The following is a 26,128-nucleotide window of genomic DNA, read 5'->3' as shown; positions in this document are numbered from 1 at the left end:
AAAGTATTCATTATAATTGTAAGCACACGAAATATATATCTAGTTGGCACAAATTTGAAATGGAATGGAATTATTGTATATATAAAATAAAAAACTTTTTTTGAAAAGAAAGAACGCCTTGGAAGAGATTTTCAGGTGTTGTGATGCAGCTGGGTTTACAGAAATCAGAATCATGCAGGCGATAGTATTTCCCTGTGACCTTTATGGAAGTGAAAGTTGGAAGAAACAGAATAAGGAGAGTATTGACACTTTTGAACTGTCAGATTAACATAGACAGCTGAGAAAGCAAATGGATCATTGAACAAACCAACTCAGAATTCTCATTTGAAGCACACATTACCAACATCAAATTATCATATTTTGGACATTATAGGAAGACCTAATTCTCTGAAGAAGGCTTTGATGCCAAGAAAGATAAAAGAAAAGAGAGGAATAGGAAGGCCAGTAGCAAAATGGGAGGACCCAGTTACAGCGTTGATGAGTGCTTTATTGGGAAACCTGAACATTTAACTTTTAGAGATCACTTGATGGTACATATTGATTTTCAGTTAATGAAAATCAAAAGCCAAGACTGGAAAATATCAGATAAAAGTTGCTGACTCCCCATTCTTGCATAGCACTTCTGATAATTTTATTAGATTTGAGGATTCAGTGTTTTTTTCCTTTCTAACAGGGCAGATTCAAGTTTACTGTTAAGTAAAATAGAGCCAACACAGTTAATTCGACGAGTGAGACTTCTAGATAAACAGAGAGAGCTGCAGGTGGGGGCTACCACACTATAAGTTATACTGTGCCTTTTAATACACACAGTATTTATGTAAAGTGGAAATTCTTTTCCAAGTTTGTGGTTGTACATTTAATTTGGACCCTGTGGAATGTAATTACTCAAACTTAGGGTTTTTTTAAATACAATGATGCAATTCTGTGTATTTAAACTGCTGCAAATATTTTTCTTAAACAACCTTTTTTCATAGTTAATCACACAGAGAAAACCAATTTAGTGTAGTGATTAAAACATCAGGCTAGAGACCATGAGTTCTAGTCCAATCTTAAGCCTGAAGCCAGTTGGGTGACTTGAGTCAATCCCTCTCTCTCAGCCCGAGACATGAGGCAAGGGCATGCCACTTCTAAAAACCATGCCAAGGAAACTTTTATATATAATAGGCTGCCCCAAATTTAAATCTGAAACCACTGTAAAAGTCTGACTCACAGATGAACGCTATACAGAAACCTGACGATGGCAGATGAGATTCTGCCGAAACGTTGCTACAACTTTAAAAGCACAACTACAATGACGTGGAAAAATACCTGAACAAAGCCGAATGCCATACATGTAAGTACCCGCGAAAACTTAAGAACACACACACACACACACACACACACACACACACACACACATATATATATATATATATATACCTAGATATATATATATATATATATATATATATATATATATATATAAATTTTCAATGAGAATTACTCTTCTTTGGTCATATATTAAGCATACCGTATTGTAATATTTGTGTTTATAACATAAGCAATGCCATACTTACCAAATTTTAATAAGAAAATTCTAAATAAAGTAAGAGAAATTATAATCACTACACATTGTATCTCTAAGTACTAGATAGCATTGCTTTGTTTTGAATAGGAATGCCTTGATTGTGTCAATTGGGGCCATGAAACACTATATGCGTTTTTTTAAAAGTTGTAAAGTTGAATTGACTCAAAGGAGAAACATTTTAACAAAGGGTGGGTTTATATTTATACCCAAGCAGCATTGGGTTTTAGCCTAATGAATACGGGTAATGCTCAATTATAAAGTAGTTCCTATCTATAAAAAAAGATCCCACTTGCATCCAGATTTCAAAAACCCCATTAGAAGAATATTTAATAACAGGATGTTCATTAATGAGGTTTAGAAGGTCACAGGCCTCATAAAATATGTTTGTTCAGTGTGGTGGTGCTTGGTGCTTTGCTCATACCCTGCTTCATCTAGCATAAATCTTTCTTTCATCTTTCTCTAACAGTTTGCTTCTAGTCTTGCTTAATTTCGGGTTGAATAATATCTTATACACTAATTTTACCTTTTTAAGAAATGGAAACATGGTTGATAACTCTAAAGTTTCAGTCTCATTTATTCTTCTGCTGACCAGCTTTATTTATAATTTGCATACTGGCTGAAGATTATTGAAATAGAAAACTTACACTTCTGGAGTGGTTAGAAAGTAACGCATGCTTTGTATGTCATGACACACATTAACATGCCAATCATTGTATTTACTTCAATATTATTTCACTGTGCCTTAGAATGCTAATATGTTGTTCCTATTAATTTCCTTTTTTGTTGTGTTTTCAGTGAAACTCAAGATTCCAGAGGGATATTCATGTTAATCTGTTACAAGAAAATAATACTTACAAATTTAACAATTTTATTGAATCAGACATCTAACTTGACTGTCTCTAGTCTACAAAAATTATACCATTAGAACATTGTTATCATAGGATTTGTTGTGAAGGTTAGTATGATAGCTATTAATTCATTACCCACCCAAGTGATCTTAAAGCCATAATTCATTCCTACCATAATTTAGCCCTTTATGTAGAGTCCATATTCTGTAGAGAGAACAATCTTTTAATTAAAATTCCAAAGGATCTACCAGTCCAGTTGCTCTGTCAGTTCCTGTAGTGCAAGTGGCAGGCAAATTTCACTTTCTCAGACAGGGTTATAGAAAATAAAGAAAACAAGAGTTAGTGAAAGCTTATAGAGGGAGGGTGGCTTACCTCAGGTATTTGTATTTATTTATCTTCAATGTCAGATTGGAAATTGCCCTATAGAAAAAGAAAAACTGAGGACTCTAGGACTTTCCCTCTCCTTACAACAGCATCCCCCCTTCCTCTAAGGAGGGGGTGCCCCAGATGTCTGGGGAGGGACTTTGGAGGATGACGCAAGAAGCAACATCAATAAAAAGAAATAGGCATAGGTGTGCTAGTTCAGAGCAAGTTCCATGTCTATAAGCATCTATCAAGTCACCAGCATACTTGCTGGAGGTCCCAAGAGGATGAGACCACCAAAATATCCTAAGGTGAGGAAGGTAGGAAAGACTGGAGTGTTTCTTACTTAAAACATGAATTGGATATTTTAAAAATGATGGTAGTGGGAAGAAATTGTTAATTGTTCACTTCTTAAGTTGTCTGAAGTGTGATAGGGCCATACCTAACAATCAACTTTCTCAGACCAACACACACACACACACACACACACACAGCCTAAAGCAATACATATTCAAAATGCTCTTGGGGATATATTTTTGTGTGTTTATGTAAGCAGTGGATTAGAAACTAGGAAGGACAAATCCTTAACAGCTAAGTACAACAGACCACAACTTGATGATACGGTTTTTGTACCTATCCATTTGCACACACAATCAGTCATGAATTAATGTGTTACTTTCAGATTTCCCAGAGAAAATAAAAATGCCTGAGTGCATGCAATAATTGTGTCAGTTATTGTCAATGTATATGATAGTTATCAGACACATATTTAAACCGTGTAGACAAACAAGTAATGAACTATTTGCTTAGATTATGCTCTTCTGAGCATCTCAAAGGGATCTCAATTGATTAAGAGTAACAAAAACAGCTATATTTTTATTTACCCTTCTCCCTCGTTCCATTTTCCATGCAGCTTCAGGTAAAAACTAAAAAGAACCTGCAATATGTTTGAAATATATTCAGGCCAGGAAACCAAGATAAATACTGTATAACTGAAACAGGTGCAACCTTTCTGGGTAGATAGCAATGCCATTAAACAATGAGCTACTAGTAGTAGAAAAAATATAAAAAATAATAATTATATTATAAAATAGAAAGTTCACAGCTAGGTAGGAGGATAGATAACATGAATTCAATTATTAAAGTGACTTCCTTTTTCAAATTTTGTTGGGAATTTGTATCTTTCAGAATCCATAACAGATTAACCGAAAATTACATGTTTGGTAATTGTGTGTAACAAACTATGAACTTTTTTTTTAAATCAAGCTTTTTTTAGAAGGGGAGTGAACGAACAGTGAAAGAGGTGACCTTTTTTGTGTGTGTATCATTTTTTTCTGCTGAAAATCACTATTTACTTTGTGACTTTCTTGGTGTATAATTATAATTACAAAAGCACACGGTATTTTCAGAAAGACTGAACTGAAAGTCCCTCAAGTCTGAAGAGAAAGTTAAACTCCTCTTTCTCATTTTACTTTTCTGATCTTTGGTGCTCTCTGAACTTGGTTGTTTTCTTGCAGACATTTCATTACCCAAATTAGGTAACATCATCCATGCTCTGGTGATGTAAATTTTCTGTGCAAATATTTTCCTTTATTGGTACTTTTCTGATCATAACTACATCCATTTAAGATTGTTCTTTGTGGAAAAATTACTATTATTTTAGTGAAAGATGTTTCACTGAAGTCAGAATTATATACGGACCGTTCATGTTACCCTTTATCATTAGTATAAGAGAGCTAGTATTTAGCTCATATTTCATATTGAGGAATCATACCAGTATATTCCTTGGTGTTGACTGCATTTTTCCAAAGGTCACCCCTTGAATTAGACTAAAGCAAGAATTACTGGCTGGCTAATTTGGGTGTCAGGGATTGGCAATTTGTTTTCTGTATATTTTTATTATTGGAAGGGAGGGCAAAAACTTGCAGGATTTTCTGCCTCAGGTGCCAGCCAAAATAATTTGACTATCTGATATCAGTTGTCTGGGAAGGGAGTGGTGTTATTTACTGTTTTCAGGAAGCAAAATGTTTTGAGTATGCATAGCTATGTTTGCATATCTCACTCAGTGTCAATGAACTCAACAAACCAGAGGAGTTACTTTCATAGTTTATTTAGGGCTGGGCAACACATTTTATAATAGCCCAAGGCCAAGTGGGCAAGATGAAAAATGACATGGGTAGCTCATGTGAGCAGGGTAGAATTGTATGTTTGTTCCCTGGGTTCTGCATCAATTTCAAAAAATACAATTCTTTAAAAACTGTGGTAAGAACTACCATATCTGGGATTCAGAAGTCTGTATGGTCGCTCAATAGAACACAGTTTTGCTAATTTGTAAGGTTCTTCTTGAATTTTGCAGTCCAGATATGGATGCCTGATTTTTAGGTTTATTGAGGGCTTTCACCACAGTTTATATCATGTCTGGTTTTTGCCACAAAATGGTAGGAAATTATATCCCACCATTTGTTTTTCAAACAATGTTAGAACATTTTTGGAATTTAAACTAGGGATTTTGGCTTTTGTCAATTTTCTGTCTTATATTGCCCTGAAATTTTACCATCAGTCTTGGCTAATTGTGGCAGGTGAAGGACTGCAAACAATCAAATGAAGGGGCATTCTGAAGACACCCCATGCTTCCTTGGTAACTTAGTTCCCACAAGCCTGATTCAGTTAGATTCATGAAGGTAGACTTCTAGCTTGCACTCCTATAATATTTGAGTTGAAACCAAGAACTAATATTTTTTAAAAAATATTTGACTGCCTAGCAAGATATTTCCAATTTATATGTTACATTAAATTGGTATTTCTAAAGTTTAACAACTTTAAGATGTGCAGACTTCAACTCTCAGAATTCCCCAGACAGGAGTGATTAAGCAGTGGAGAACTACATACAGCTCATTCACAATGATCCAGAAGTCACTCTGTGTGTGTGTGTGTGTGTGTGTGTGTGAGAGAGAGAGAGAGAGAGAATGCTGGCGGATGGGTGTGAGGGACACTGTTAGGTTTGGAGCCTTCCAGCATACGAGTTCATTGCTCATTCATTAAAAAAAAACTGAAGAAGAGAAATTATAGAACAAACAGTAAGAAAATATTGGATAATTGTAAGTGGAAGGTTACAGTCTGAAACCTCACCAGATTCTATGAAAAGAAGCAGAGTATGATGGCATGACTACATTTCCAAAGTTAGTTGTAAAGAACAATTCGTTTTTCTTCTAAACTGGTATCTTATGATGTTATCCTGTATTTTTCTGTGATTTTTACTTTGTAGGATTAATATGACTGAAACTCAGATTCTTTAATTCCCCTGACTTCTCTAACATTTCTACCTTCTTCATCACTATATGAGGCTTCTGAAGTCTCACTCTACTAGAAGAAAAATGGGTCCTCCTCTGAATATAAAACATGCGTGGATTATAAGTGGAAGGTGAATACCTATGGGGAAAACAATCAGATAAATGACATGGCAGGATAACAACAGCCTCTTCTTCAGACACACTCACACACACACAACCCCAAAATACTATATAGCTGAAGACCAGTAAAGGCTTTGATCTTTGCTTGTGAAGCACTTGAAAACGAAAACAGAGAGAGTCAGAATAATTAAAGAAGGATGGCTTATGAAACTTTGCAACCTGAAAAGAAAAATAAGATGGACCCACTTCTTCATCCTATGTATACAAGCTGGAAAGACTAACAGTTGAATGATTATAAAGGAACTGAATCCTTCATGAAACATGAAGGCAGTGGGGTAGGCTTCTGGAGGTTCTGTCCCCCAGAACAGAAATGGACTTAAGGAGACTGCTGCTGCTACTCACCATCTAGGTACTACATCAACTACCATCTCCTAAGGCAATTCTCATGCATGGCCTAAAGATGAAGCCAGCCTCTTCTAAATTAGGTACTGAAATAAACTGGGAGCATTATTAAGGCCCGATTTCTTCCTTCTCTTTGTTTCTTATCTGGGTTCTCTGCATTGTATGACTTGCTCTTTACACTGAAAAACTGAATACATTGATAACATCTGAAATATCTGCATTTGGATCTTTATGACTGAAATGGTATAATGCTGGGTTGGATAAAGGAAAATTCTAGAGTGATGATGAGTCAGTCATTTTGGTCTCTGAGATATTTTGCATTTGCCTGGAGCTGACGTTCGGGGTAGTCCAACACAGGGGCAAAGAGTTGGTATCTGTGAATATGAAACAAAACTTACTTTCCAGGACAAGGTGTTTTAGGTTTCTTTCCATTCAATGCAGCTAATTTCAGAACTTTGGATTATCTAGACATTGTATGTATGGGTTTCTGATCAAGTGTGATAAACTGTATAAAATAATTGTGTATGTGTCTACAATAAGCAATATATTTTAGAAAAACTAAGATTTTTTTTCTAATTATTATACTATAGATGCAAATTGTGTGGATTGTGTATTCAGTTCAAGAAGCAACTAAATGTGGGAGGGAGAAAAAGTTACGTAAAAGAAACCTATTTTCTGAAAGAACCTCAAGGTTCCTGTAAGATTATGTTTATATTGTATTTTTAAAAATCCTTCTTGGCTGTCCAGGGTTGGCTTTGTGAAATTGACCAATGACCACCATATAAAATTATTTAAATAAATACATTTCTAACTGCTAAGGCTATCCAGGAAAGGCTGGAGACTCTTGTTCTCTTTTTGTTATCAATGTTATATTTTTATTCAAAAAGTTAAAAAAGGGATTTTTTTTCACAAAAACAAAATAAAAATAAACAAAACATTGAAAAAAAGTGCATAAAAAAGACACAAATTTTGTTTTGATGAAAGAAAACTCCATGTATCTTGGTATTTATTGGCATCTCCTTTCCTTAAATTTAGATTCAAATGGGAGATCCCCCCAGGAAAAACTGGGAAATCCAAGGAACACAATAATAAATTAATTCCATATTGCTGACAAGAAAACTACAGGAATGCACCCATGGTGATTTCAGGATCTGAACCTGACTCAAGGTTGTGCTTATCATTTCTGAATTGCCATCTCAGAATTTCAACAAAAACAGGAAAACTAATATGCTACTGATTTTTTTATTACTGAAAAAAATAGATTTTCTCATTGTGAGATCTGCCTGAGAACACCTGCGTAAATATTTAAAAAAATAAACATATTTAATTTTAATTAAGTTGTGTAAAAGGTGATTTCCCATTCAAGTACTAATTTAAGAAAAGGGGATGCCAATAACTATATAAAGTTATGTAGAAAAAAGATCCTGACATTTATTTTACCCTTATTTTTATAGGTGTAATAACTCTATTCTTCATTGTTTTTCTTCTGAATAAATGCAAAAACAAAGTTAATATATATTTCAATTTTACCTTTCAATAAGGGACTATTTTTATTTGTTAGACATGCTACCAAAACTAAAATTCTCTAGAACTAAAATACTAAGATGGAGATGTTTCTAAGATGGATGTTTCATGGATATAATGTGCTGCATATAAACAATTGAACATTAACCCTGTATGGACTGATTGGTATTCACTACACATGAGAGTTTCATTCTGAACAGCTTGTCAAATATTGTAGGGCAGTTTTTTTAAAAAAAAATTATCCTGCCTTTTTTTTTTGTTTACAACTCGAGGGAGCAAACACATTAATGTTAAACACATTAAACACTTCTCCACAACATCCCTGTGAGGTAAATTGGGCTTTATACCAATTAATTAGGGAGTAAACTTCATAGAACTTAATGGAATTTTTTTCCGTGTGGTCCATGGTTGTAATCCACATAAGAGGAAGTTAATTCACCAAAGTCAGTAGGACTTTTTTTAAAAAGTGGTAAGATTGTGCTGTTAAAAAGCTTTCTCTGCTTTCAGTTGATCAGAACTACAAAAGAAATGGAGAGAGAGGACAGCTTTCACTGATTGATGCACCTAGATGAGTGTGTTAGAAATATATACCTAAGAAATACTGGAAAAATATGAAAGAATTTGAAATATATTTGGAAATTTCTATAGGAATATCATTAAACAACAAGCACACCAATTTGCCCTTTTTATAATTATTCTTTTTTGATATTGTCTTTTGGGATTTATCACATGTGTAGATACAAGTGCATAGATGGCATGAATATACATGAAATATACTTCATGTGGTTTAACATAAAAGTCAGTCTGATATACTATGACATGTTTTTATGTCTCAAAAGAGGAAAGAAAAAATTAAGTCATTATGCGTAAAAGGGTAGGTTGATAAAACAAAGAAAAAAGATTAAATTTTTCACATTTTCCATATAGTATAGTCAAAAAAAGCAGAAAAAGAAATACCCCTGGTAAGCAGTTTGGGCTGTGACAACTCCTGTGGCTTTGGCAGGTGGCTCCCTCACAATATAAATACTGATTTGTTTTTGAGGATTCTTCACTATATATCCATCCACTGACCTCATCTGATCTGAAAAGCAAAGCCCCAGGCGGTAAGTTCACTTGGTTTTCCAATTACTCTGAAAAATCAAACTATCAAAGATTTTATACTATTTTTTAAAAAAATGGATTATCTACATCACCAACTGTATTCTGTCCAACTCAAAATATTATCTCATAACACTTGAGGGGATATTTAGATTTTCACAAAACATGCTTTACTCAATTCCATGGATTTTATAAAAACCAATATAAATTTGATATAATGTTTGGTCCAAAATTCAGGATGTGTGCAAATTTTGTATATGCCAATTAGACGTGCAAATTGAGATGGCATAAATGCTGACACTTCTGATACCAATACCAACTTGAAATGGTATTTTGCAACAGGATCCCAATGAGCATTGCAAAGGAATTGACTTGTAATAATAATTATCTAAATCCTGGCTTCTTAAATATTGTAGTATGAAATATGTATTGGGGGATTTCAATTATTTAAAATATATTCAGATTTTCTGAATAAGCTCAATGCCTTGATATATGAAATACGAAAAATGTCCTCTTAAATGCATTTATTTTAACTGAGATGTGCTGGGTGGTATTCTAAAAGTCAATGTTAACAAAGACTGTATTTTGACTGAGCATTCCTATATGAATAATAGCTGTTTTAAAGTTGTAGTGATTTTAAAGAATGCAGAATTTCCAGCACTCTATGCATCTGAAGAAATGAGCTACAGTTCACAAAAGCTTATGCAGTTTATGAAATTTGTTGATAGAAAACATGCTCCCAGATTTCTAAAGCAAACATAACTATTCTTTTTTGGTTGTTTATAGGAGCATGGGCTCCTCCAATTAAATTGCTTGTCTATAGGTTTAGGGTCACGAAAGAAATAATTTCTTCTGACAGGGTGGGTTTAATTTGGGAAAAACCACTGTCAATGTAATACAGTGATGATGAAGTGATTAATTCAAACAGCTACTTAAAATAATCGGATCGAGTTATTAAAACCTGTTAGTTTGGCTATGTGGAATTTTTGTATTTGGAGGCAGGATACCTAAAGATTAGATGTTGGACATAAACATAATGGCTTGTACTTTTATGTTGGGCTTGTTTGTTTCATAAAAGACTCTGGCTGGACAGTGGTGAAACCAATGACTGAAAAAAATGGAAAGCATATCTTTTTGTGGATTCTCATAAAATAGTCTTCACAACAGTAACAGATATGGAGGCATCTCTTCTATAAAAGAAAGATAATGCAGTGTTTGTCCTTCCACTGAAAATACCAGAGAAAGTTCCATGATGAAAAACTCAAAATATGCAAGTAGCACTTTGAGGTGTATCTGTAAATCTGAATTATCACTGAAACAATTCACTCTCTATGAATGTTTAAATTCTGAATTTTTACTTGCCATGAAATCTAAATATGCTTTTCTGTTTATGTATTATTTAAAGCAGTTACCCACTTCTAATGCTAAGCCAACATTCTTGTTCAAATATATGTGCCAATATAGAAAAAATTAAATATAATACATGTAGAAAACATTTTTTGTTTTTGAAATGGTAAAAGTGTCTTATTTATTTGCATTAAAAATATTAAAAGTTTCACAGAAAATGATGGAGGACCAGTTATCCAAGACGTTATAGCTCTAAACCATTGCAATCTGAAAAGGTAAAACTAGGATATATAAATGGTTTGCAAGAAAGAAAATAAAAAACATCTTCCAATCTCATGTTTGGACTTTTGGTTCATCTGTCAGCTGTGGATACAAGAAAACTTCCACTTCATGAACGTGGAGCAATTATGCGATGGGCATAATGTCAATGTCAGTCATAATTTATATATAATTTATAATTTATATAAGAAATAAATTTGACTTAATTTAAATTATATGAGATAATTTAGTAACCGTATGGATCACAAATGGGTTTCCAGAACTCATATACTAAATCAGTTCAGGATCTATTTTGTAATCAAGTAATATTTGCAGGATTCCCTAAACTTTTGGAGATCAATGCCGTGATAATAGATTTTACTGTTTTACAACTATAACTGAGAGGTTGAAAGCAGTATCACATATTACATAAAAATTAGGATAATTTTTGAGGAGAAATGTAGATGAGAGACAGGAGTTTAACTTTTGTCTTTTCCTTTGCTTAATATGTTTCCACTCTATTTTTTTCCCAGTGAGTTTCAGATTCTGTACTTCCCTGTTTTACGGATGTGAAAAATTGCAGATGAGGTTTAGGTGGATCAAAGTAATTGTTCTGTGTTCTTGGTACTTCTGTTTTTTTTGTGGTTGTATGCCAACGAATCTGTTAAAATCACTGTGTAATATTTACACTTTATGTAAAGTTTTGGATACATGCATTTATGCAAAGTAATCCAACCCTGGGCTTAATCTGTCAATTTAATGGTCAGTGAGTTGTAATTTCTGGATCATGTTTGGACTTATAAGGTAAACAGCATTGCATACGATATAACAATGAAAAATGAGTTGTTCAATTTCCCTAATACTATTATATAATAATCAACATGGACATCATGCATATATCTTTTTAATGGGGATATTTTTACACCTTTGGAATGAAAGCGTTTGAAAACAAATGGTTAAAATGGATTTTCATAGCCTCCCAAGGCTTCCTACTGACACTTGTCCAAGAAAATTAGAAGGGAAAATTCATTTAAGGATTATCATTCTCACAAAGTCCAGGTTTCTCTTTGGCTCTTTTTGTAGCAACATTCAACATTTAGCAGATAACTTCCAGCCTATTAATTTTATGATACCCATTCAAATGTGTCTTTTAAAAAGAGAAGTCAAGAAGTGGAACTCCTATAAATAACAGGCTTTTGTTTTGTTTTTCAGGTATCAATGTTTCTGTAATTGCAATTATAACTGAATTGTTGTTTATTTTGGTGTTTTAGCCTTTTTACTGCAAGAGGGAAATGTAAGTAGCTTAGAATCCCTTTGACTGAGAGGCATACACAATCTAGTCAATAAATTTAACAATGTTTATAGATAATTCTAATCTGTAGAAACTGAAGACCCTGTTCCATGTTTGGTGAACTTGAGAACACATGGTTTAAGTTAGGCATTTCTGGCTCATCCATTTGCCAAGAGGGGAATTTTTAACCCCATAGAAGTGGTTCGATATGGAAAGTGGTTGACGTATAGGAAAGTTTTTATATATGGTACCAGCCGCTTGTGACATACATTTTCGGGGAATGTGGATCAGTGATTTGCAACCCAGTGTGTGAAAACATTTTCTTCTCATTTCTACAAAATAAGCATAGGGTCTGGGTTTGCAAAGAATGCTGATAAGAAACAAGATTACTTTAAAATTTGGGGAGGCAAATGAGTATTACTTAGGATGAAGTTATAGGCCAGGAACAGAAATATTATATCGAAGTTTGGGATTATAGGAGGGGATAGATTTACATTTAGATGACTCCCTTTAGTTTCCGGTGTGCAATACTTTCCACTGCTAACTAATATGCTACTTTTTTCATATAGTCCTTAGAAAGTATGAAAGTCATGACTACATAAATTCCAAATTGTAACCTGCCAAGCAAATATTCAAAAGAGTCACTTGAAATAAATTAATTTAATAGACATTTTTAATTATTGCATTTGTTACTGAATCAGTTATAGGATCTACTATAGTTCCCTAAGTTATAGTGAGATTTCTAACAAAGGCTTTTCTGTAACTTCAGTGATTGTTTTGAGATTGAGAAACAAGTCATAATTCATAAAATAATGGTAAACCTTGTAAGATGAATACACGTTATAGCCTACATTTCTGCTTGAGGCGTATGGAACTACATATAGGACAGGATCATAGTATAATGTATTTAGTATGACCTGATACTTCTACATTTGATTGATTATGTGCATCAAGTCAGTGATGACTCTTCGTGATGTATGAATAGATTTTATCCATGAATACTTCTTTATTATTTTGAAGTTATTTTTCCTCCCTCCCTATTTATTTTTATATAAATCCACTATGGCAGATCTGATTATTGAGGGAGAGTTATTTTTCCCATGATAATTTCTTTTTCAAGAACATTCATTTTTCAAAAGGATTTGTTTCCTACCAATAAATTTCACGTATTTTTGGAAACTGTATGTATTTAGGTGCAATATTTTTTTTAGAAAGTCTATTTCATTCAGAAATTCTGCAGATACACATTCAGGAGGTATGCCTGTGAATAATTTGTATTTCCAAAAACCTTTATTTTATTTATTTTATTTTAATGATTGATATTTATTATTTCAAAAGAATTTCACTATATTAAAAAGAATTTCACTTCATTAAAAATGAAGGTTGCACTGTGATCCTTTTTAGCTCTATTTTATCACCTGACAAGGCAAAACACATTCATATGCCACTGGCCATCAATTCCCTGTGGTTAATGCATATTTGGATCCCTGAGAAAAATTATTTTTTCTGTAGAAAATAGGCGAGGTTGTGGAAAATGTGCACAAACGTATGTTCTAAGCAGATATGCACACTCATTTATAAAATCAAAGTGGAGCAAGCTTCTCAATGAATATACGTGGATGTTTAAAAACACGTGTACATGGATATTTTACTTGCCAAGCTTTCTATTTATTGATGTTATTTACTAGGAACTCTGTTTTTCTATTGCAGCACAGTATATTCTTTATACAGATCTATAATCCTAGTAATGAAATACAGATTGCAGAATTCTTTAAAAAAAAGAAGTGTAGCACATTTCAAAATCATATTAACAGTACCAAGACTGTTAGGACGGACTTTATAGTTACATTTGGCCATCAGTAAAGACTATGGTATGTTTTAAGAGTCTCTTAAGTATTTTATATTGTAGACAAAGTATAAAGAAATAAGGCAACTAGTTTGTTTTATTTATTAAACAAGATTATATGGGTATGGATCTATCAGAAGGAATTTTGGATGGCAAAAAATGAATCATATTTTTTTTAAATGAAAAACAATAGTTTATGATGCAGTTTAAAAGGCTAATTTAACAAGACTTTCAAATCAGTCTTAATTTGGAAACCTCAATGAGGTAGCATCAAATTCTATGTCAAGGTTTTTTTATTCTTGTAATAAATTAGGATTTCAACTATTTTGGGGTTTTCGAGGTTTGATAATAGCAAAAGCAAGTAGAATGGTTGCCTACGAAATTGCAAATTTGGCTGAAATTTATATTGCACAGCTGGTTTAAAATAGGGAAAGTAATTGTTCTACAGTTAAAATGACTTCTACAGTTAAAATGAATTATTTTCGAAAGATCGAGACTCCTTAACAACGCACATACACACTAGGATAAAACTACAACTTCTAGCATGCCTCACAGTCTCCTATATTAGGCTAAGCTGCCATTTCCTTTGTAGAAGAGGAGATACAGCAAACGAGAAACTGCCTACAACTCCCAGAAGGCTATGCAGAAAAGAGCCACAGCTTCTTTGACTCACCCCCTTTCTGGAAAAGTAATATTGTGCTGTACTTTTATGTGCCACCCTCTCACTGTAAGTGACTCTGGGCATCTTACATGAGTAAGTTGTACAGTACAGTATTCCTTTTAAGGCAATAGGAAACACTGCTTTCCAGTTTGAGGAGAGTTTTAGATTGTATGTAGATACTAGATTGTACATAGATAGTAGTCTATAATGGAACTACCCTCTGTTTTTGCAAAATATTTCAGGTAATACCATAAGACTTCCTTGGGAATAATAACAATAATGGAATTGAGAGGTTGTGACACATGTTGAAAGTATATGTATATTGTTTTTAGAAAAATGGAAATACATTTGCCCTTCTCTTGTTTCTCTGCTAGAATACAATTAAGTGTGTTTTTTAATTTTTATGTCAGGAACAGAGAGAGGAAGAGTCCACAGCATTCACTGACATTGCTTTTTTTTTCCCAGGCACTTTTAAAACTTCAGTTTTGACCATATAGAAAAAAGATGGTTGAAGTATATGTTAATTTGATTAAATTTTATTCCAGATATTACCAATTCTCAATGCCTGGTCCCAAGGCACCCTGTTCGCAAAATTCCAAGATAGTATTTCAGCCTAGCCTGAGAATAACTAACCAGAATCGGCCATCTGTGGTGATACGGACTGCATCATATAAGCAACCAGTAAGTCATTGTATGTGACAGTGAAGGTGGGCCTGTCATCTAACTGATGAGGCTTCCTGAGAAATCCATCCATTTCTGTTGTTTGCTTTCAGACAAGGTTTTTGTGGAAGTGGTTTACCCGTGCCTGCTTCTTTAGAGCTGAGGGAGACCATCCAGTGGTGGGATTCAGCTGTTTCGGACTGGTTCACTAGAATTGGTTGTTAACTGGTCAGTTTGATGAACCAGCTGAAGCCTTGCCCCATTCAGGCCTCCGGAGGTCTCCCACAGCCTGTTATAGGCCAAAATGGAGCCTCCATGGGCCCACTTATTCCTCCCCATCTCATTTCCAATGGCTTTACTGTACTCACTTTTCGAAGAGCTGCAGAAGAGGCTGAGCCACATGGCAGAAAAGCCAAAGTCTTTTATTCAGAAGCTGGTGAAGCTGTAAGAAGTGAGATGTAAGGAAAACAGCTTTCCTCATCTGAATAAAAGACCGGCTTCTCTGCCATGAGGGCCTGCAAATTTAGTTTGGCCGGCTTGGAGCAGCCTCCTGCTTGCTACTGACTGTTTAGTTTGAATGAACAGCTTCAGGGATTGGGGTGTGCAACAAGGGGCTTGCAGTTCAGCCCAATGAGATGAAGGAAGGGAGCTTCTCGTTGATTGGCTACTGTTGCTACTCAATCCTGAAGTTGTCCTAAAGCAGGAAGCCTGCTGGTCCTAAGCAAAAGTCTTTTACTCAGAAGCTGGTGAAAATGTTTTTCTTAGATTTCACGTCCTTACAGCTTTGCCATCTGCTGAATAAAACACTTTGGCTTCTCTGCCAGTGGGTCAGCCTTTTCTGGACCTCTGGAGATCTTCAAAAAGTAAGTAATCCATGGGAAATGGGGTGGGGAGGAGTACGTGGAATCTGTGATGCTAGCAAAGCATCTGTGGAGACCCAGAGGGGTGGGATGGGGGGACCCCCAGGGGAGCATGAGGTATCTCAGTGGATGGGATGGCCTGCTCCAGCACTAGGCCCCACATGCTCTTTCCCAGCCTGAGATACCTCATGTGCATTTAATCACTTGCACATTCAATTAACAAATGCATTGGGGAAAGCAGGGAGTGATCATGTTCATTTAACATGATCCAATCAAATGAATACTCAGGTTACAAATGTAATCGGCAGGCTCTACCTTATTACATTTGTAAGTGGAGGATTCCCTGCATAATGAGAGTGAAGGAGGGTCTCAGGGAAGTCCTGCTTTAACATCACACATGTCCTGTGTCATGCCCACCTAGCCACACCCACCCAATCACATGACCTCCCAGCCACGGCTACCCAGCCAGTCATTAGGGCAGAGAACCGGTTGTTAAATTATTTGAATCCCATCACTAAGACCATCCAGCTGGTTTTGTGCCTAAGGCAGAACAGTCTCCCAATTTTTAGCCTGATGATTTAATCGCTATACCAAACTGGCTCTCTAAACATCTAGATTTGAATTCTGATTCTCCAGAGATAGTAGCTTGATTTGGGTGTGCATGTAATTTACCAACAATATTTTTAATGCTACCTGTCTTGGCAATATTTGTTTTCTAATAAATAACATAGATATGAATGTAAAAGCACCCATTGTTAACACACTGAACATAAATATATGCAGAATGTTAGTTCACCAGATAATAAAGGATCAAAATATAACTTTGTATTTCTTCATCTTTGCACTTTTAGCTCATTAGCACAAAATTTTCTGCACAATTCACTGAACTGTGAAAACTAATGGGTTACCTATATGCTCAAAGCCTTTAGAGTGACATGTGAACCAATTCTATACTTTTGGGGACATCAAGTGGCAGATATATGCCTTGTGAAATGTTGAGAATCATAAGAGCTGTCTGGATCCAGCAGTAAAGGGTATGGTTTAAAAATGAGTGCTGAGCATGTGTCCTGGATATAAGGAGAAAGGTTCAGGACAGTTCTGTTTTATGCTCATTGGACATCCTTTACAAATCCAGATGTGTTGGGGCTCTGACTGCCAGTTGGGTAGGCACTGGTTTGCCATCAGAAAATAGAAGCGCTTCAGGATTTGGGGCTTGCCGTTCCAATATTCAGTTTTTATTCCACACATTTTTTACTCTCCTCAGAACACCCATGTGGATAGTAGTCAGCAGTTGCAACTCCTTCCACTTTCTGGCTCAGTTTTGCCACGAAATCTTCAGCCAGCAAGCTCAAACCATGACGTAGCATCTCGTAAGTAGAAGCTGGGAAAACAGGGCACACGTAGCCTGGAGCTGCTTCCCTGCCTTCCTCTTCTTTCTAACCAGTTTCATTTCAGGGATTAACATTGGGAAAAAAGACTGGGGTCATCATGCTGCTCTTACTACATCACCCACCAGAGAAAATGCTCAAGGAAAGCAGCCTCGCTCAGATGCCACCTCTTGCTTGCACCAGTACCAGGAAAGGTGAGCCAGTCCATCTTCACTACCTCTGCCTACTTCTTCCACCAAACACATCCCTCCCAGATATGTCTACAAATATTAAAGCAGAGGTTTTGCTATTTCCCATTCCATTTTTTATCTCTGCTACAATTCTTCTCAGTGTTCAGAAAGTTTTGCTAATCCTTTGAATAGCAGAAGATGAATGCTACAGATGGAATTATAGGCCAACTCTGCCAACAAGGTGAGATGATTCCTGGGGAATCAAGCTGACTGGATGTATCATTTGAATTGTTCCATATGTTATGGGCAAAAACCAGTTTGGGGTAGTGCTTAAGGCATCAAGCTAGAAACTGGGAGACCATGAGTTCCAATTCTGTCTTAGGCACAAAACCAGTTGAGAGACCTCAGAAAAGTCACTGTCTCTCAGTTCTATGACACAGACAGTGGCAAACCACTTCCAAAAAAAAAACCCTTGCTAAGAAAGCTGCAGGGATTAGTCCAGGCAGTTGCCAGGAGTCAAAACTGAAAGGCTCATTGTCAATAGTCAATATTCAGTTGTCAGTCTACTTGTTTTATATAGGGAAAGTGAGCTCTCTGTGGTGATTTTATCTTGTCCTCTGGCAGGGAAAAAAAGGTGCCAGACCATTTTCTACATTCAGCTTACTTAATAGGAACTTCTACACTGGTGTTCATATATAGTTCTTTCTGTTCATTCACATATCATACAATCACTTGTGCACAGTAGCATGCTGTACAGACAGGGCACTGGTGCAACTAACAATTAGCTAGTTAAGGCAACTAGCCCTGCTACCACCAAACCCACATCTGCAGTTTCACTATAGCTTTCAGATTTCTCATCCAAAACACAGGGAGGGAATTCTGAGAGATATGATCCAACACATTTGAAAGAGGCTAGAATGGAGCAAGTGACCCAAACATTATCCGCACAACTCTTGTCTGAATGGAAATCTAAAGGACCATCAGGCTTCAGGGGCTTCTGTTTGTAAGATCCGACAGAGTTGGAATGCTCCAGATCCTATTCATTAAGGTGTACCACCCAATTGGACCTAAGAAGCATGCTTTCTTTCTCATGGTACGTTCCCTTAGAACAAACCCCCCCCCCGCCCCCAAGTTATGTCTGGCCCTTCCCTGGCCATGTTTTTGAAAACCATGTTTTTCCTCAGACCTTGGATTAGAATGTGTATTGTGTCTTATTTGCGCTTCATTGTTTTTTTTTCTTAATTTATGTTTTTCCCCCCTCAGGGTTAAGATTTTTAAATGGTATTTTATATCATCGAAGCTTTTGAAGAGTTGGAACTTTATAATTTAATAAAATAATGAAAATATTGCACATGCAGGCTAGAGTCTAGGCTGTTGCATAAAGAAGTTCTCTAATTATACACACAAAAAAATCTGTATAGATAACCTGATTTGGAGAGCTGAGTTTACTGCTTCATGCATGCTCATTTCTTACTTACATTCATTAATAACATGGCACTATGTGGACTCCATACCACAAATACAACAAAGGCATGTATTGCTTTTTTAAAAAAGTTGCTGGGGATGAATTCTAAACATTTTTAGGATGCTAACCAGCCAGTATGGTTAAACAAATGTAATTATGTTGAGACCACCTGAGATAAGAGATACTGATGTCTGAAAACTATCTAGACATATTGGGCTGTTAGTATTTACTAGATTCTGCCCTAATTCCACTCTTCTCCCATCAGATTCTGCCAGCCTGGTGTGGCCCCTCTTCTCTGTTCATGGACAACAAGGGCAGCCTTTTCAATGAAAAAGTTGGCCTTAGGGTGCAAATTATGGGCTGTTTGCAGATTGACCAAAATAATAACTCGAATTGTGCAATGAATGAGGCATTCTCCTTGGCTTGGGTGGCTTTTCGCTCTGCTCTGGGTCCAAATAAGCTCAATTCCTGAACTGCCACATTCAGACAGGTCCCTCTTTGATCCAAGCAAACATTGTTACCATGATGCCCCACCCAAAGCTCCAATATCAGAACTTCTAAGTATTCACCTCTAATTTGAGGGTCAGGGACAGAACATTAGGAACTAGCAATATTGATTACTGTACAGGTAATTCTCAATGTGCAACAGTTCATTTAGAGGTTGTTCAAAGTTACAATGGCACTGAAAAGAGACTTATGACAGTTTTTCAGAGTTAACAACCATTGCAGCATTTCTATAGTCATTATCAAAATTCAGATGCTTGGCAATTGACATATTTATGATGGTTGCAGAGTCCCAGGGTCATGTGATCATCTTTTGGGACCTTCTGACTAGCAAAGTCCACTTAACAATCATGTTACTAACTTAACTGTAGTGATTCTCTTAACAACTAGGGCAAGAAAGGTCATAATATAGAGCAAAATTTACTTAACAGTTGTCTCACTTAGCATCAAAAATTATTGGCTTGATTGTAGTCATGTTGAGGATTACCTGTAGTATCAATTTTAAATGCACAAAGTGGCTATTTTTATAATGCATTTTCTTTTTGCAGTCTAATCTGAACAGTACCAAAAGCAGTTCTTAGTCGCTGCTGAAAATCTTACCCATCCCTCTATTAGAATTTCACACCTCTGCATTTCTGGTCTATTATTGTAATAGCTACACAGATTTGCAGCACATAAATTTAATTGGGAAAGACATAAGAACAGTTCTGTTTCCAACCTCAGATCATGTTATTTTAGTTTAGATTCCACCTCTAAATCATAATTGCAATCTTATGAATTCACTACAGATTAAGACACAGAGCTCTAATCCCAGTTCCGATTAATGATCACCACAAAAAGAGAGCCCAACTCTTTCAGTCTTGCTTCTGAATTTCTCAGCTTCTTGAAATGCCTTGTACTTATATCAACTTTGAAGGGAAAAACCTATGACTGGTGATGACTCTGGCAACTCCTGTTTCTGTATTCAGTGGATGGAAGGAGGATTCTAAGTTGAATGCAATCATTCACATCCACCAAGCAAAACAAAATGTTGCCTTACTGCTTCTTCAGGATTCTCAATTTCTTGAAGTTGGCACTGATAAGAAGCAATCATAGGATAGTAGTTTCAGTTTCACGTGCCTGGATGAACACAACCAAGCTGTCTATATTCTGCACAAAGTAGTTATGACGGTGGTCCATCTTGCCTAATGTGCACAGGTGACTCAACAGTGAAACATCACCAGAGAATGACAAAAACAAAAAAAGATATAAGATATATGCTTCAATAATTGCAGAAAGATTAAAAAGATTCCTGAATAATTTTATACACCCAGACCAGAATGGATTTTTACCAAAAAGGGAAATCAAAAATGAGAATTATCTTGAATACGTTGGGAGTATTATGAAGTACATTCCAAAAAATAAATGGCATTGATATTTTTAGATGCACAGAAAGCATCTGATAACATAAATTGGCAATAAAGTATATGGATTTTGGGGAGAAATTTATAACATGATAAAGGCAGTATACTCTAAACAAACTGCAAAAGTGATGGTTAATGGGACCATGACAGAGGATTTTAACATAAGGAAAGGCACAAGGCAAGGATGCCCTCTGTCCCCTTTACTATTTATAGTAAAACTAAACAACTAACTAAACAAATTGATACTAAAATATATTTGGCAAGGGAAAAAAAGAATAAGATTGAAACTGCTACAAGATAATAAATATAAAGGGGGCTTGGGGTTGCCAGCTTATATTACCAGGCCTCTGCACTTGTTTGGGTGAAAGAATGAGTAAATTTGAGACATAAAAGATTATAAAATTTGGAGGGGCATGATCTCCAATTGGGGTGGTACACTTTTTATGGTATGGCAAAACTAAAATGCATGGATACTTTCAAAGACATTTTGTTAGAAATGTATTATTGTTAGTATGGGGGAAAATTAAAGTAAGACATTATATGAAAATACCAGTCTGGCTTTCCACCAATACATCCTAATGTAATTGATGTGGAAAAAAATGTAAGATATAAGGATATTTAAATGAAAAAGGGGAACTTAAATCTAAGCAAGAACTGACCGATCAAGGAATTAGCATGGTGGTCATATGTGCAAATACAATCAAGATATGAGAAAGATGCAAGAATGCAGGGCTTTCATAACAGAATTAGATCAAATATTACTAGGGACAGATGAAAAACTAATAAAAATGTACAATTATCTACTGAGTATTAAATTGGAAAAAGAACAAGTGAAAGAAACAATGATAAGATGGGCTAAAAACTTTTGACTATTCAATAGAATTAGAGAAATGGCAGAAACTGTGGGATAGAAATTGTAAATTAACAATATCAATGGCCTATAAGGAGAACTTACATAAAATGTTTTATAGGTGGCATCTACCACCAGTGAAATTAGCAAAGATATATGAAAAATTATCAGTTAAATGTTGGAAGTGTAATCAGATACCAGGTTCATATTATCATATGTGGTGGACATGCCCAAAAGCAAAAAAATATTGGACTAAAATGAAAAAACATATAGATTTGAAGCCAGGGATATTTTTGTTGGGTATATTACCAGATCAGTATGAGAAAGGGAAAACTTATTTAATTTTACATGTACTAACAGCAGCAAGAATTGTGTTCTCACAGCAATGGAAAAATGAAGATAACCCTACAGATGAAAATGTTATTAAAAAAAATATTAGAATATGCTGAGATGGATTAACACTTAAAATAAAAGACAAGGAAGAAACAGAATATTTCTTGACATGGGACCTGTTTTATCAATGGCTATTAGACATAGAATCAGAGATTAGAAATTAAAATTAATAAAAACTTTTGTATTGAGGATTTTATAAGATGGATAAACTGTGTTATTGTTTTGCGACTATTACTGATATGTTTATTATGCTTACTATTATAATTTATGTTAACATTGTATTTCCACTTAAAATTAATTATGTCCAGATAACATGCTGTTCAGATTGATATGGGATTTTTTATGTGATATAAAAAGAAAATGTATTAATAAAACATATATTTGAAAAAGCAACCCTCTGAGGGTCACTGATCAATATGGTTTGAAAAAAGTGGTAGTTGGGCGATATGACAAAAATGGCCTGTGGCTATTGTCGTTTGCAGAGTCACATACAGGGAATGCAGAGCAGATAATACTCAGTGGCAAATACAAGAGGAGTTGGTGCGCAAATTAGAAGATCGGGTGAGTGCAAGCTTAAAAGAAAAGGACATCACATTCCTCTGACTAGTCTAACTGCACCTAGCCTAGACCATCTTCTGCAATTCCTAGTTACGGCTATGCTAGTGGGGAAATTCTGGGAGATAAAGCCCATAAAACTGAAGTACCTGAGAAGATCTAAATCAAATTAATTCTCCAAGTTATGTCACTTCCATAACCAAACATAATAACGAGATATTATGAACAATTTCAGGGCAACCCTTAAGTTAACAAACCTAGCACTTCCAAATGGGGAAAAACCTCAAAGCAGGAACCCCCCAAATAGCCAAATATAGTTTAAATGTGTTTACACTTATTGTTCAATCCCTAAAAAGTTGGAAAGAATAGACTGGAGTTACTGCAAATACAAATGAAGGCAGAAGTACAATTTAAAGACATCCTTATATTCCCAAGCTCTGGGCTCCATCATTAACTATATGAAGAATTTTCCTTTAACATGGGGTTAGTTAACATGATAAGTGGGAATATGCATGATGTTTCCTGCATATTTTCAATAAAGTTGAACCGTTCATCTAGAAACTGACTGTAGTTTTCCCATCTTTGTTCTGTGACGCAGCTGGCACAAGAAAAGCAGAAATTGGCTGTTATGAGGGCAGAGCTAGCATTGACTTCCCATTCACAGCTTCCATATTCAGGGCTCATCTCACCGCAGACCAAAGGGCCAAGGAGTGAACTTGTGAATGGGATCTGTGTTTCCAATCACCACGGGTTCTACAGCAATTCAGGTGAGAAGTGCATTGTGGGAGACTGAAGGCAGGACTCAATTTCTAAATTTCAAATATTAAGATTACAAGAGTTTGCATCCGGATGAAGGATCAAGGTCTGCTATTTGTCTAGAACAGGACAACGATTGCAAAAACCCACCTGGGATGCTTAAGGTTGAAGAGCAAGCATAAAAAAAGCAGAATGATGTGGGTGGAAGTTGAGCCATTTTGAGTGAGAACAGCTAGACCTACTTTCTAAGTTCTGCTTCAAAATTCTAGTTTCAGAAATACTCTGGCAAACTGGAATGCAATCTGTGTTCTAGGTTTTTACTTACTTTTACAAATAAGAACAATTTATTTGCTTAATATAGAGGCAGTGCCACTTAACAGCTTAAGTCCATTGATAAACAAGTTTCTGTGCTTTATGAGACTGCTCGGCATGATGGTTAGAGCCAATAGAGTGCTAATCAGCTTCTGGATGGATACAGTAATGAATTTTTATTTGCTGTACTTGAAGACCTGCTACAAGTTGTTGGTCAGCTTTTACATGTATAGAAGCAGTATTAGGTTTCTAATATTTAGAAAGCAAATGCCTTCAAGAAAGCAGGAAGGAAATAGGACCGGAAGACTCCAGAAAGTAGAAGATTGCCTGACTAATTACTTTTGTCACCACAGTGAAAACCCCCAGCATGGACTATTACTGGCATACCACAAACCGCCCACCCTTCACATATGCTGCCCTGATTTGTTGGGTAAGTTACTGCAAAATATGCCAACTTCACACAAATAGCAAGAGATTATTTTAAAACAGGATGCATACTTTTGCAAACTCATTCTCTTCCCATCCTACTTTCTTAGAGTACTGAATGCAGATGATGCTATGTTTCCCATGCTCTTGCCGTACACATTTTCTCTTCCTAGCTACAGCAGTGTCCCATATCCACAAATACTTATTCTCTATATTTTACCAATAGCTATTTTTGTAAGCAGCATCTTCAGATGTTCTACAGAACTGCAAAACTCTCTTTAAATATGTTGTTTGGGTATGGTAAAAATAATATTGCGGCAAAGAAGCTGCTGGTTTTCCTTTGTACACAAACACACCAATATCCCTTTCAATAAGCAGCCATGCTATGAAGTACTGATGCTATGATTTGCAGGCCATCCTAGAATCTCCCAAGAAACAACTCAGCCTGAGTGAAATTTACCGTTGGTTCAACAATTTTGGCTACTTCAGACACAGCACTCCTACCTGGAAGGTGAGCTGAACTCAGGTTTGAACTCAAATGAGGAAAGATGAAACTGAAGTTTGTGGGAAAAGAGGTGCTTCCATATGAAATTAGCAGGAAAAAACAAAGTAACAGAAAAGAGAAAGAAATAAGTGGATTATAGTTAAGAAAATGTGTGTGAATTAACTTCAGAATTTGGAAATAAGCCTCTCCTAAGTTATTTCAGTTCAAAATGTAAACCAATCACAGAAACACAACTGGTTAGGATCAGAGTTAGTCACCACTAGGCAAGATGGGCAGCATACAAGTATAATAATAAATAAAAATAGAGTTGGAAATTGAATATAAAAACATGAGAGGAAGGAATAATACCCCAAAATAATTGGGCAAGACTGTACAGAAAAAAAACTTCAGAAATACTGAAGATAATTGATTCCACCCTGTGTAAGAATGAAAGATCTCATTTGCATGCAGATGGTGCTAGATACAGAGGTCTTAGACAACATCCCTGCTAAGCAAACCCACGTTTTGCTTTAAACAACTATAAACAATCCAAATGGAATATACTGGGATAGGGAGACCAGTGATCTGATTCAGTAAGAGGCAGATGCTTTAGAATGTTACTTAGTTCTGTAATAATACCTAAACATACTCTTGCCAACAATTTATAGAAGATTTAGTTTAGAAATTAACTTCAGAACAGACCATAGTTAAGGGGTTGAAGAGCAAATAAAGGAGCATTAAGACCAGACTGTAAAAAGAGCATTGGCATATCTGCCTGTTGAAAGCATGAGAAAGGGGAGAGATTTTGGAAGGCAACCTGAATGAAGACTCTGGCTACGAAGAATGCAAGTTTAACCATCACTGCCTTTCTTCAATCCACAGAATGCTATTCGACACAACCTGAGCTTGCACAAATGCTTTGTGCGAGTGGAGAACGTCAAGGGAGCTGTTTGGACAGTGGATGAACTTGAGTACCAGAAGAAAAGAAGCCAGCGTTGTGCTACTTATCCATACCCAGTTCTGTCAAACCAAGGAGTCGGTGGCTCTGTTGCACCACTGGAACCCACTGACCAGCCAAGAACACATCTCCCCACTTTTCTGGTTTCCCAGGAACCCCTGTGAGCTGAGCTGACTCTCCCCCATCATACACAAAGGCATCAGTGTTGAAGATCCTGTTTCCAAGCTATGGATGCAGAAGCACCAAATTTGGAGGCAGAACATTTTGAAGGAGAGGCAGCCTAAACCGGCCCCACGCTGCAGTGTTCTGTTAATTCATAGCAGCAGTCC

General features: G+C 35.8%; 1 protein-coding gene across 1 annotated transcript; it reads left to right on the top strand.

Moving 5' to 3' along the window:
* Positions 1-9,143: 9,143 nt before the first annotated feature.
* Positions 9,144-26,105, top strand: LOC113443443 (forkhead box protein P3-like). Its single transcript, XM_026711655.2, has 9 exons — positions 9,144-9,217; positions 15,161-15,296; positions 17,400-17,505; positions 17,591-17,717; positions 22,791-22,869; positions 23,462-23,630; positions 24,285-24,361; positions 24,770-24,868; positions 25,724-26,105. The coding sequence occupies exons 2-9, from the start codon at positions 15,177-15,179 to the stop codon at positions 25,961-25,963; spliced, it is 1,017 nt and encodes a 338-aa protein (XP_026567440.2). The 5' UTR covers positions 9,144-9,217; positions 15,161-15,176; the 3' UTR covers positions 25,964-26,105.
* The last annotated feature ends 23 nt before the right edge of the window (positions 26,106-26,128 follow it).

This window comes from Pseudonaja textilis, chromosome 2, assembly GCF_049901715.1.
Source record: "Pseudonaja textilis isolate UNSWEBS1 chromosome 2, rPseTex1.2, whole genome shotgun sequence".
Taxonomy (NCBI): Eukaryota; Metazoa; Chordata; class Lepidosauria; order Squamata; family Elapidae; genus Pseudonaja; species Pseudonaja textilis.
Note: the sequence above shows the minus strand (reverse complement) of the source record. Positions and strands in the feature narration are given on the sequence as shown.

What these genes read in the sequence shown, in the direction of transcription:
- LOC113443443 (XM_026711655.2), top strand. Translation starts at nt 15,177, where the DNA reads ATGCCTGGTCCCAAGGCACCCTGTTCGCAAAATTCCAAGATAGTATTT. An exon ending in CTGCATCATATAAGCAACCA is followed by an intron (nt 15,297 to 17,399) that starts GTAAGTCATTGT and finishes TACTCTCCTCAG; the next exon opens with AACACCCATGTGGATAGTAG. An exon ending in TTGCACCAGTACCAGGAAAG is followed by an intron (nt 17,718 to 22,790) that starts GTGAGCCAGTCC and finishes TGTCGTTTGCAG; the next exon opens with AGTCACATACAGGGAATGCA.